Below are 13,286 nucleotides of genomic sequence, written 5' to 3' on the forward strand. Positions count from 1 at the left end.
GCCAAGAATTACGATGCAAAGAATTTATTTAGTTTTTCCACAATGGCCTTAACATCCTCACATGCTCCTTCAGCATCTCAATTATCCAGTGGCTGCACTGGTTGTTTAGCAGGCCTCCTGCTTCTCATGCACTTAACATTTTTTCTACTACTTTTGAGTCTTTGGCTAGCTATTCTTCAAACTTATTTGGTTTTCCTAATGATATTTTTATCCAAATTACCACAAATCTCACCTTTTTAAAGGCTCACAGGATAGGGCTCCCACCTCCAACATTTTGAGACGCTTAGGACTCATACATTAAGGAAGGGGTGGGTATAGACTTAGAGGACACAGCATATTGGCTTTTGTTATTTTCTTAAAGACACATAACACCTGCATATTTTAGAGTGAAATGTACTGTGTCTAAAACACTCTTGTGCAAAGCCCATGTTCCTTGCATTACGTGCCATGATGTCCCTGGAGGGGTTAAAGTATAAATTACTGAAGTGGAACTCTAGGAAACTTCTCTAAGGCTACATCTAGACTGTGGTTATATCCCAAAATAGCAACCCTGCAGCTAAACACTGTTCAAAACAGCAGCATTATTCTGAGTATGGTATTCCATTTCTGATGCCCCTCATCATGAGAAGGATGGGGAAACTTCAAAATAGCCACTTATTTCGAACTTTGGTGCCATTTGGAAGTAATTGCATAAATTATTTCAAGTTACATCTATGTAGTAGCCATAGCAAAAGTGATTGCGGATGCTCAAGAAAACAGAGCTTTGGGTTTTGGATATAGGGCAGTTAGCCTGTGGGGTCCCACAAAACAGTGCAAGACAGGAAGTCTTACCAAGCAATGTGCCTTAGAAGTCCAGAGTTATGAACAGTGACTGGATTCTTCCCAGACTGAGGCTTGGGAAGCACATAGTACTCTTGAGTGAATTCCTTGAGAAAATTTTAAATATTCTGCATATGGTATTTTAAAACTCAGCAAAATAATAGTTTGAAAGAGCAATATAACAACACAATATAATCATGATTTTCAAGTATTTACTGGCAAGTATTTGGAAATAGATTACCAAAAATAATTGAAAATGGGATAGTTACATTGTTGTTGCGTTTGTTATTTTGACAATTCAAATACGCAGAAATTTCTAGAATTTCAAGTTTTAATTTTTTCAGTGCAGAAACTTCTCTGAGAGTACCAGGGTTTGGTGTGGCACAATCTAGATGTGGATAACCTGATGGGGAAATCCGTGCAGAGGGGCATAGAGTTCTGGGTGCAGGGGAAACAGATGCTGTGATATGAAGGTGATTACAACTCAGTGATGGGGAAGGGGGAAAAAGTGTGACTTCATGGAATGAGTGTAGCTGAGTAGGGCTCAGTGGAGTGGTGGTCCAGATATGAGTTGCTCCTGATGCAGAGAGTGAGGCTCCATGTGGTTGGGTGTGTGCGGGTGCTCCTGATATGGAGGCATTACAGGTGTGCAGGTAGGGGAAAGTGTCACTGTACAGAGAGCTGCCCTGCCTGCCTAACCCCCAAACACACCTGGAAAACCCAGGAAAAGTTTCTGGGGCTTGACCTGACCCACCCTGTAAAGAAGGGAGAATAAACCCTTGTCTCTGTCCTCCTCTCCAACTGGTACTCATGTCCCCAGGCAGCCAGGGCAACCCCCAAGACCTTCCCGATGACTTACCTCACTCTCAGACTGCCTGAACAAGACATCTGAGCTTCAGAAAGGGCTGAGTGAGCACTGGCTGGGGCAGCTTCTTTTGGCTTGCCCACAGAAACCCTCTTCTACAAGGAAGCTAAGGTATTGGGGGGTGGGAGAGCATTCTTCTGCTGCACCACAGGTATGCAGAATTTGCCCAGGAATATCACAGGATACCAAGGTTGAGTGCAGTAAAGACTTGAAAGATTCAGTCAGAACCATATTACAGGGTACACACAGCCTTGGCCTACTGGATGTATGGTTCAAGTGAACTGTGCTTGCCCGTAACTATCAGTTACTAATCAAAACCGATAGAGACCAACGTCTTGGAACAGTACTGTTATGATGGAGAGAGTTTGCAATTCCAGTGGTGTCACTTGCCAACAGTTCATGAGCAATTAATTTAATTTTTATTGCTTTCACAAAAAGTGTCTACTGCATTGGCACAAAACGAGGATGACACGCTGGAGAGAAAAAGAAAAAAAAGATTTCACATATTCCTACTCCCAAAAGCAAACATAACAGCCATATGATTACGGTGCTATATTCAGGCCTAACTCTGTGGCTCTGTGCTATGGCTGGTGTATGTTTTGCCCAGATAACTTTGTTCAATTATGGTATACTAATGCTTTTAGGATAGCTTGCCATACTTTAAAAAAAAGTAGGGAAAATAACTGAGTCATGTTTATGCTTACTTACTTATTATGTTTTATCAACCTCAGAGACACACAGCTGAGACAAGTACGCTCGCCCACGTTACCTGGGGGAGAAAAATTGTAAACAGATTGAAGTTTACAAAAGGTGACTCACCGATAACAGTTAATTATTTTTAAAGGCCAATTGTTACTTTGGAAATGGACCTTGTCAGGTACAATACATTAGGTGAAAAATGTAGACAGTTTAAAGGTTTCACAAAAAAGGTTAATTTCTCTTCATTTCAACTTTCAAAAGTTTGCCTGAGTTAGAAGAGTCCCTTCTGATGTGCAACTTTAGCCCTCTAGGAAGATACAATGCACAAAAACTGCAGCCCTATGCTAACAGAAAGGAAAAAGGGAAGGTTCACACAGTTTGTTGCCAGGGTATTAAAAACCATCCATATAAATACAATTGGGATATTTGCATCTTGGGCCACATCTACACTAGAACATCCTTTCAGAAAATCAGGCCCTCTTCCAAAAGAGCAAGAGGAGCATCCACACACAAAATGCTGTTTGGAGGTCCTTTCAAAAAGGATCATGCCGCTTCTTCCAGAGGCCCTCTTCTTCTGCGAAATGAGGAAGAATGCATTTTTTCCTGGAAGATTCTTTCATGAAAGGTGTGTGTAGACACTCTCAGGGCCCTTCGTGCAAAAGAGCACTCCTCATAGTGCCAGATTTTTTGATCCCTGCCCCTTTCTTTCAAAAGAGTGGGGACTGTATGGACACTCTCTTTCAAAAGAGCAGACTGCTCTTTTGATCTCCTTTTTTGTGTGTGGCTGTGCGCTTTCAAAAGATCACTGTATTGTAGACGCAGCTTTGAAGTACCTGGTACTGCCTCTTTAAGGAATCTTAACCAGGAGAACTTTTTAAGAAGCAAAAAAATACCAATTTGGAAAAGAGCTGCAGACAAACATTTTCCCTTACTGTAAATCCAGTAATAAGAATGAAAGATTCTTTTTAAAATTTACACATGCTAAAAAGGCTTCAAATACAGATAAACTTATACTGTGTTGTTACTTTGAAAATTCAAGCAAAAAAGTCTACCATGAAAAGTAATTCTGGAGGCATAAGCCTGTGATACTTAAGGGCTTGAGCTTTCCTGGAAGAATACTTAAGATTCTAAGAAGCATTTCGACTACTTACCAGCTGAATGAACAAGATCAACTGAGATTAAATTGGATCTAACAGAACACAAAACTGTTGTAAACTGATTTCTGTCTTCGAACAAAGGGTTAACAAACATGTTCCAATTGAATGAGCACATGAAACAAGCCAAATCAGCTGGAAGGAAGAATTTAATCAAAAAACTGGTAATTCAGAATCATTTAACAGTTTATTGGGTAACTAAAGTCACAGAATCAGAAGGCTGAAAGGGACCTCAGGAGGTCATATAGTCCAGCCCCCTGCTGCAAGCAGGATCAACCCCCACTAAAGTGTCATAACTCCTTGCTGGTTTAAAAAAACACATGAAAAATAAAATACAACCTAAATGGACCTCTTATAAGATGGGCTCATAACTGGTTGAAAAAAAAAAATCCTCAGAAAGTGGATATCAGTTGTTCAGAATCACGCTGGAAAAGCATAACAAGTGGGGTCCTGCAAGCATCAGTACTGAGTCCAATATCTTCATCAATGATTCAGATAATGGCATACAAGGCACATTTACAAAGTTTGTAGATGATACCAAGCGAAGATGATTGATTTGAAAGATCAGATTAAAATTCAAAGTAAGTTGGACAAACTAGAGAAATAGGAAATGACCACCTAGGAAGGAGAAGTGTAGAAATGGATCTGAGTGTCAAAGGGCATTACAAGCTAAATGAGTGAGTCTACAGTGTAATATTTTTGCAGAAACAGCAAGGATCATTCTAGCAAATCATTAAAACACTAGCAAGAGTGTTTTAAACAAGACATGAGAAGTAATTCTTGCACTCTACTCTGTGCTGGGTGCTGATTAGCCCTCAGTTCAAGTACTGTGACCAATTCTGGATGCCACATTACAAGAAAGATGTGAACAAATGGTAGAAAATTGAAAGCAGAGCAACAGAACTGACAGAAATATGACCTACGAGGGAAGACTGAAAATTTGGATTTGTCTAATCTAGAGAAGAGAAGACAGAGGGGAAAGTTTTCAAGTGCTTAAAAAGCTATTTAAGGTGGAGAAAGAAAACTGTTCTTAATCTTTGAGGACAAGACATGAAGTTTCAATTTAAGCACATTACCAAACCAATTTAGGCTGGACATTAGGAAAAAGCTTCCTAACCATCAGGGTGCTTTTTTGTGGGGGATCACTCAGAGGGTAGAGCATTGAGCTTACATATATATAAATCTATGGTAGGCCCACATCCTGAATACTGGTACAGATGTGGTCTCCTCACCTTAAAAATAAAATATATATATATCCTGGCACAGGAAAGGTTCAGAAAAGGGCAACTAGAATGATTAGGGGCTTGGAACAGGGCCCGTATGAGGAGAGGCTAAAAAGACTGGGACTTTTCAGTTTTGAAAAGAGGAGACTGAGGGTGGACACAACAGAGGTATATAAAATTATGATAGGTGTGGAGAGGGTGAATAAGGAGAAGTTATTTACTTGCGCCCATAATACAAGAACTAGAGGACACCAAATGAAACTAATGGGTATCTGGTTTAAAACTAACAAAAGAAAGTTCTTCTTCACTCAGTGCAGTTCCATAGTTAACCTGTGGAACCTCCTTGCCAGAGGAGACTGAAGGCTAGGACTGTAACAGAATTTAAGAAAGAGCTAGATAAATTCATGGAGGTTAGGGCCATAAAAGGCTATTAGCCAAGGGCAGAAATGGTGTCCCTAGCCTCTGATTGTCACAAGCTGGAGATGGATGGCAGGAGAAACCGCTTGATCATTGTCTTCAGTCCCCTCTCCTCTGGGGCACCTGGCACTGGCCACTATCAGCAGACGGGCTACTGGGCTGGATGGACCTTTGGTCTGACCCAGTATGGCCATTCTTATGTTCTTGTAAGCCCAGGATTGCAAGTTCATTCCTTGACGGGGGCCTTTCAAGCGGCCTGGGGCAGCTTAGATTTTATTCAAAAAAGATTTCCCTGTCAACAGATGCTTCTAGTGTAGACATGGCCAAAGAGAAAGCTACAGCTAATATAATTAAATATATTAAGAAAAAATTTAAAATACATTTGGAACAAAAAAACTGGGAATGGTACTGGCCACTTACAACGTACTAGAATGGTAAAGCTACCAATATATATTTTAGCATTGTCTGTCTGTAGTGTTGTCTGTCAATGCTATGTTTTTTCAAGAACTCCTCTTAGACCAGGTGTGTCCCACCCACGGCCTGCGGGCCACATGAGGCCCTGGACAGCAATGCGGCCCCACAAGATCGTAAACTTTTAACATTATTATTATGTGATTTATATACCTTAACTATTTTATATGCGGCCCAAGACAATTCCTCTTCACTCAATGCGGCCCAGGCAAGCCAGAAGGCTGGACACCCACGTCTTAGACAAAAGAGTTATGACCAAGAAATTTGGTATGCAGCTTCCTCTTTTCCTAACTTAAACCAAGGTCAGGGTTTGGTTATGCCTGGAAAATTGGAGGTGCTGGGAAGGGGCTGTTTTCCAGAACACAGAAAGGGAGGGCGCAGACACCATGGCACAGACAGGAGGGATGTGATACTGAGCAGCCACGGGGGGGGCAGTTGCAGCACTAAGAGAGGCCAGCAGGGCTGGGGCTCCACCATCTTCCCAGCCACATAGACAGGGTAAGTAGCTCCCTTGCCCCAAATAAGACCATTCCCAACTTCACCCAGAGAATACAAGCAGTAGAGGGCGCAGATCACAGACAGTCTTCAGGCCTTGGGTGGGAGGCTGGAGACCAACCCTGTCCTCCCCAAGACAGACCACAGAATGGGGAGACAGCTGGAAGCACGGGTGGGGGTCACCCAACCAAACCCTGACCCTCCCAGACAACCTGGAGGCTACAGGTGGCAACACCCTGAAGCCTGCCCTCTTCAGACAGCCTGAAGGGGGAAGCTGAAGAAGGTCAGCCCACCGAAGACTGGCACCCAGTCAGACAGCAGACCATGGGCGAAGGGGATGGGGGAAGAGGTTACTAGAGGGGTAGCAGCCCCCAGAGTATGCTCCCACCCCAGACCTGCAAACCACAGGGGACAGAAGAAAGATCCCTGGAGTCTGGCACACCCCTCTGACAGGCCCTACAGGGGGCCAAATGAAGGGGAGGCACCCCCCCTTGAGCCTGGCCCCCTGGGCAAATAGCCTACAGGCCATTAGGGGCAGCCGGGATGGGGGTGGGGCAGCTCCTTAGAGCCTGGCTCCCCAACCAGACAGCCTTCAGTGAGTGTGCGAGCTGGCTGGAGACAGCTGCCAGAGCCTCCCCAACTATCCCCCCAGCCTGCAGGATGACTGGGGGTCACTGGAGCACAGAGACAGAGCCTTGCCCCCACTACAGACTAAAGACCTACAGACCACAGGGAGTGGGAATCTGCTAGAGGGAGGGGCAGCAGGCCCTGGAGCGTTCCACCAAAGGGGCTGCAGGATGGAGGAGACCACTGGAAGCTGGGGGGTTAGACCCAAGCATCACCTCCCCTAGACCAGGGCATGGTTGGGGAAAAGACCAGCTGGAAGCAGAACACCCCTCCCCACAAAGCCTGTGGCACAGGGTGGCCACAGCCCCAAGCAAAAACCCTCAAGCAGCTGCAGACCTGCAGGGGCAGCTACAGGCTGGCAGCTGCCCCACCCCACAGACAGGCTGCAGGCTGGGGGAAGGGGGAACAACTAAAGGCCAGGGCCAGCCCACAGAGCCCCACCCTCCACCCAACAAGTACGCAACCCCAGATCCCTCCCAGGAGTTGTTGCCGGTCAGGGACTGGAGCCCTGGACCCCTGGGACATGGTGCCACTTGAACAGCACCACCCTCACCCCCATGGGTGTCCCTGATAACCCCCCCACCCCCCCCCCCACACACACACTCCTAAGCCCCATCATGAGACTCCTGTCCTGACTTCGGTACTCACAAGCTCCTACCTTGTGACCCAAACAACTCTATGCCCTAAACTACCCCGTGCCCCTCCTCAGCCCTGAAACAACCTTCATTTTCTTCATTTTTTAAAAAATACTATAATTGAAAAAGGAGTACGTGTATTTTCACTTTCAAAAAATTACTTCAGTGAAAAGACCTGAGCAATGCCATGTACATCTGCTAGTAATGCATAAAAGGCAGAAGTGTTCAACAAATATTAGTTGGAGGAAACAGATGATATGGCATCATATGGCAGTAAGTATAGTCTTTTCATTTCATCAGTATCTCTGGAATAAGCTAAACAAAAAGCTACTTAAATTGTTTGCAGCATTGTTATGGCTGTGTTGGTCGTAACAGAGGATACTACCTCACCCACATCACTACTGAAGTTAGACTCTTTAAAATCAGCTGTTCCAGATAACTTTCAATCCAAAGAATTTTAAAAGACCTAAAGTGGAACTTGTTAGAACATTAATGTTAATTTTCCATAAATCTTGCAGACCCGAGGAAATTTCAAGACTGGAAGAAAGTTAACACTGTGCCGTGTTTAAACAGAGTAAACATGCTGAGCTGGGTAATTATTGGACTGTCAGCCTGACATCAATGCCAAACTAGATAATGGGGAAAGACTTGATTAATAAAGAACTAAAAGTAGGGTAATCTAATTAATGCAATTCAACATGGGTTTATGGAAGACAGGCTCACTAACTTTTTTTTTTTTAAATGAGCTTACATGTTTAGTCAATAAAGGTAACAACGTGGATGTAATTTACTTACAGACTTCTGTAAGGCATTTGACTTGGTATCATAGTTTATTTCAAAATCTAGAACACAGAATTTACAACATAAATGTGAAGTGGATTAAAAAAATGGCTAACTGTAAAGACAGAATCATCATCAAGAGGGCATGTTTCCAGCAGGATCTTATGTGGACCAGTTACTGGCACCTGCTATTTAACATTTTTATCAATGACCTAGCACATAAAATCATCATTGAAAGCTTGCAGATGACAACAACAAAAAATAAGTGAAGGCTAAGCAATAAAGATGATAGGTCATTCATTCAGAGTGATCTGGATCATTTAGTGGACAGCGCATAAGCAGCTAAAATGTATTTTAATAGAGCTGAACGCAGACATATCCATCTAGGAACAAAGAATGCAGAATAGAAATACATTAGAGGACAGTGACTATGAAAGTTTTGAGAGCTCTGGTGGATAATCCGCTGAACATGGGTTCTAAGTCTGTCGCCAAGAAAGCCAATAAGAAGATAATTAGATGCATAAAGAGGGAAGTCTTTTGTCGGAGCACTGAGGTTATTTTACCTTGGTATTTGGCACTGAAGTTAGTGCGGCTGAAATATCAACCAAGGTGTGGTGCCCAAAACTCAAGAAAAATGTTGATAAATTGAAGGGAGTTCAGATAAGAACCATGAAAATGATTAAAGATTAGCACACCTGTCTTATAGTGAAACTCAGTAGCTAGAAGCTGAAGCTGGACATATTTAAGACTGAAAATAAGCTGTAAATTTTCACAGTGAGAGTAATAATCATTAGAACAATTTAATAAAGATTGTGGTAGATTCTCCTCACTAACTATTTTAAATCAAGACTGGATTTTTCTCTAAAAATATGCTCTAGGATAAATTTCACAGGCTGTATTATATAGGCATTTGGACTAGATTAACACAATAGTCTCTTCCTGGCCTGTATCTATGATTGTATGCGACATCCACACTCTAATATTAAAGCAATTTTTCACATCAAAACTCCTACTTGACGTATTCCAATTAGATGTGACAAAATATTGGTATTCCATAAAATCTGCAGTAGGCCCATTGACCATTGTAATTTTGTTTAAAGATTAAATTTATTCCTTACACTGAAGATTTAGAATCCGCCATGCAGAGTCAGCAAACACAACACAATAATGCTGCTTGACCAGAGAGCTCCATCTGGGCACACTGGGGCCCTGCTGGTGGCAGAAAGCCCCTGGGGCAGCCCCAGGGTAGGGAAGCAGGCCAGGGAGCCACATAACTGGGAGCCACACTATGGGAGCCCCACTCTGGAGATCTCAGCCTCAGTGGGGAGCCAACAGGGAACCCAGATGGCAGCCCCTCAGCTGTGGGAACCCCAGCTGAGGCGGGGGGAGTCCCAGAAGCCCTGTGGCAGGGAGCCCCACCAGCAGCCCTGCAGCCGTAGGATCCTGGCTGTAGGAGCCCTGCAGCAAGGAGCCAGCTGCGGGTGGGGAGCCTCACCAGCAGCCCCACAGCAATGGGGACCTCAGCTGATGGAGCCCCATAGCAGACAGCCAGGCAGGGAGAGGTGGTACTGAACTCCTGCTGCATGCCACTGAAAAGTGGCTGGCGTTCCAAGGAGGATTCTCAACCCCTGTGCTAAATCGTCCCACCACTTGGTATTGAGGTAGGACATGAGGGTGAGAAAGTGAAACAGAATCCTGTGATTGGAAGGGAACTCTCCTGGTCATCTACTCCACCCCCTGCCTAAAGCAGGATCAACCTCATCTAAATTATCCCAGCCATAACTATGTCAAGCTGTGACTTAAAAACCCCTAGGGATGGAGATTACACCACCTCTCTTGGTAATGCCTTCTAATGCTTCATCACCCTCCTGGTGAAGTAGTTTTTCCTACAGTTCTCCCTCTAACTTCAGACCATTGCTCCTTGTTCCATCATCTGTCACCATGGAGAACAGTCTCTCTCCATTCTTTAGAGCCCCCTTTCAGAAAGGGGACAACTGATATCAAATTGCCCCTCAGTCTTCTCTTCTGCAAACTAAAACCCAAATCTCTCAGTCTCTGCTCATAGGTCACCTGCTCAAGACCCTTAATCATTTTCTTTGTCCTCCAATGAACCCTCTCCAATGCATCCACATCCTTTCTATCCTGGGGGGAAGCCCAGAACTGGCCACAATACTCCAGATTTCCAGACCAGATTCCAAAGAGAAATTGCTGAGCTACAATTCATCTGCAAATTTGACACCCTCAGCTCAAGATTAAACAAAGACTGTGAATGGCTGGCTAAATACAAAAGCAGCTTCTCCTCCCTTGGTGTTCACACCTTCAGATCAACTGCTGGTAGTAAGCCTCACCCCTCCTGATTGAGCTAACCTTGTTATCCCCAGCCTTGCTCTGGCTTATTTATACCTGGCCCTGCAGATTTCCATGACCAGCATCTGATGAAGTGAGTCTGTGCTCACGAAAGCTCATGCTCAAAACTTTTCTGTTAGTCTATAAGGTGCCACAGGACTCTTCATTGCTGTTACAGATCCAGACTAACACGGCTACCCCTCCAGTACAATACTCCAGATGAGGCCTCACTAGAGTCAAGTAGAGGGGAATAATAACTTCTCTCGATCTGCTGCAAATGCTTCTCTTAATGCACCCCAATATGCCATTACCCCTCTTGGCTACAAGGGCACACTGTTGACTCATATTCAGCCTGTCATCCACTGTAATCCCAAGGTCCTTTTCATATCCTTCTTTCCTTTTCTTTTTCCCTTTCCCTTTCACGTAGAGTATGAATGTATGCAGATGTTCAGAAGGTGTGATTCAAAAGGGAACCAGCTGCATGATAGCAGGTGGCTCAGACTGTAGGAGGGAAAGGTGGGGGGGAAAAGAGAGTGAAAGGAAAAGAGTGGGTGGGGTAAAGGTCTGATAAAAAGGTCTGAAAGGCCCAGGGTAAATGGAGATCCAATCAAGAAAAATACCAGAGGGTGTGAAAAGCCACACCCAACTTCTGGAGTATGCACTGGGAGCTCTGAAGGGCAGAGAACCACATGCACCAACCAAGCGCATGGGAACTCATTCAGTCCCACCAGTCATACTGTAGGAGGTCTCTGATCCTAGTGGTGGATGAAGGCATGCGTCAATGTGCTCCATACCAAGCTACCTGCCCTGTAAGCGAGTCTCTGCAGACTAGGGATAAACTGAATTGGCAAAGTCATTTAATCTTCATCTATAGTAACTGATTACTCCAGCTCACGGTTGAAGGTCATTGGTAAGGAATTACAAGAAACCTTGTACTGTTGTTGCATGGCGTGTGGCTAGAATACTGACAGTTCAATAAACACCAGGCTAGTCTCTTTCACTGATATTGAAACTGTTTATTTTTTGTAGTTGAAAGAAACTAACCGATCACAAATTACTGACTCTCAACAAATCACTCTTCATTTGGCAGCACCATTGCCAAATTCTTAGAACAAAAATTAGCAAGTCATATTACACTGTACTCAATTTTAAGATTGATTTGCCACTTGCAAGAAGTCAAATAAGGTTTTTATTTACTTTCAGGGTACATAACTTCTTAGACAAAGAATCCACTTCGTCTGAAAAACAAGCACTCTGAAAATCAAAGCCCACACAACCTTGGATCAAAAGGCCAAATTAAGCTGCTCTCCAGGTACAGCCGGAACTGAAGTAGTTTATTCAAAAGAAAAACTCCAGAGAGGTTCCAGTCCCCGGAACGAGATATAAAACAAAGCACTGAGAAGCCCCTGCAACAAGTGACTTCCACCTCACAGCCAAGACACACAGGGGACTCAGGAGAGGCGTGGGGGGAGGCCGCCTCTCGGGGCCACGACACGAGCCCTCCGAGGTTACACGAAGGAGGCAGGAGGGGTGAGCTCACCAAGCGCAGGCCCCCAAGCCGCCTCACCCACGTGAGCTCAGGGTTGCTCTGAGGCACCCGGGGATCTCTGGAAGCATAGAAGGGGCACCCGGCCCCAACGCCCCAGTCACTGTCCCCTGGGCGGTCAGGGCCGCAGCCCGCTCCTCTCGCCCTAGCCTTCCCTCATCCCATCGGAAGGGAGACCAGGGCCTGGGGAGACGGGGCTCAGCGCTGCTGCGCCTGCCTAGCCCAGGCCCAAGCCTTACCCCACGTGGACTCCCCGCGCAGCGGCCTAGGGAAGCAGCAGACCCGCCGGCTGCAGCTCTTCAGCAGCATGGACGCCATCTTCTCTCTGGCCGCCGGGTGAGGTGCCGCTAAGGGTAGCGACAAGTTTCCGGCCTGACCATGTCCCTTGAGCCCGCCGCGCCGCGACACGGAAGCAGATATTTGCCTACCCCCGCCCCCCGCTGCTCCCATTGGACTAGAGATCCCGCTGTCGCATAGCAACCTGGGAATGTAACGGCTGTTCGGAAATGAAGAGCGCTGCAGGTTGGGAGATGTAGTTTTCGTGGCGCTTGTCAATGCGAGTGCGAGGGCAAGTAGCCAGGGAGGGGATGCGGGCGCGTGCTAACGTAAGGGCCCCCTTGGAGTACGTAGGTAGTGATACTGTCATGGGGAAGGGGCGCTCCCCTTTTGTAATCTAACCCCCCTCAAGGGATCCCCTCGGACTAGTGTTGTGGTATTAGAAGGAAGTGTGTTCCTTGGCAAAAAGGGGCAAATTACGTCCGTAGGTCCCTCAATCTGGAAGGGAACTTGGCAGGGAATGTGAGGTGGCAGTTCCAACATTCCCGGCTTTTCCTGCTATTGAAGAAAAACTGGAAAGCATCGAATGTTCACTGGAGCAAGTTCCGTGCAGTATTGCCCAGTGGCATATGCTTCCAGAGCTCCAGAGCAATGCGAAAGCAACCCCAGAACCTCATGGATGCAGGAATTTTGTCCTTGTAAGCACACTCCTTTCACTGTTATTGTCATTCCACCACTGCCACCCGTGTTTAATCAGAGGTGGTTGATTTGTTTGTTGTGGCCCCTCTCTTTGAGCAATTTTTCTATGTGCTGAGTGGAGCCTCTTTTAGGGGCTCTAATAATCACCCTTATGAAGATAGTGATCGAGAGATAGCCCTGTTAGTCTGTATTCTGTCAAAACAAAAATCACTCAAGCAGCACTTTAAAGACTAA

General features: G+C 45.3%; 1 protein-coding gene across 2 annotated transcripts in view; it reads right to left on the minus strand.

The window, feature by feature from the left end:
- Positions 1-12,456, minus strand: part of LETM1 (leucine zipper and EF-hand containing transmembrane protein 1) — a 60,299-nt gene extending 47,843 nt beyond the window's left edge. For both annotated transcript variants that reach the window (XM_074992330.1, XM_074992329.1), the window contains exons 1-2: positions 12,317-12,456; positions 2,393-2,453 (exon numbers count right to left, since the gene is read on the minus strand). In XM_074992330.1, coding sequence (XP_074848431.1) covers positions 2,393-2,453; positions 12,317-12,395 — 140 coding nt within the window. In that variant the 5' untranslated portion in view covers positions 12,396-12,456. The remainder of the gene's footprint in view (positions 1-2,392; positions 2,454-12,316) is intronic.
- Between the last annotated feature and the right edge of the window lie 830 nt (positions 12,457-13,286).

The sequence above is a fragment of the Carettochelys insculpta genome, chromosome 4 (genome assembly GCF_033958435.1).
Source record: "Carettochelys insculpta isolate YL-2023 chromosome 4, ASM3395843v1, whole genome shotgun sequence".
NCBI classification, from domain to species: Eukaryota; Metazoa; Chordata; order Testudines; family Carettochelyidae; genus Carettochelys; species Carettochelys insculpta.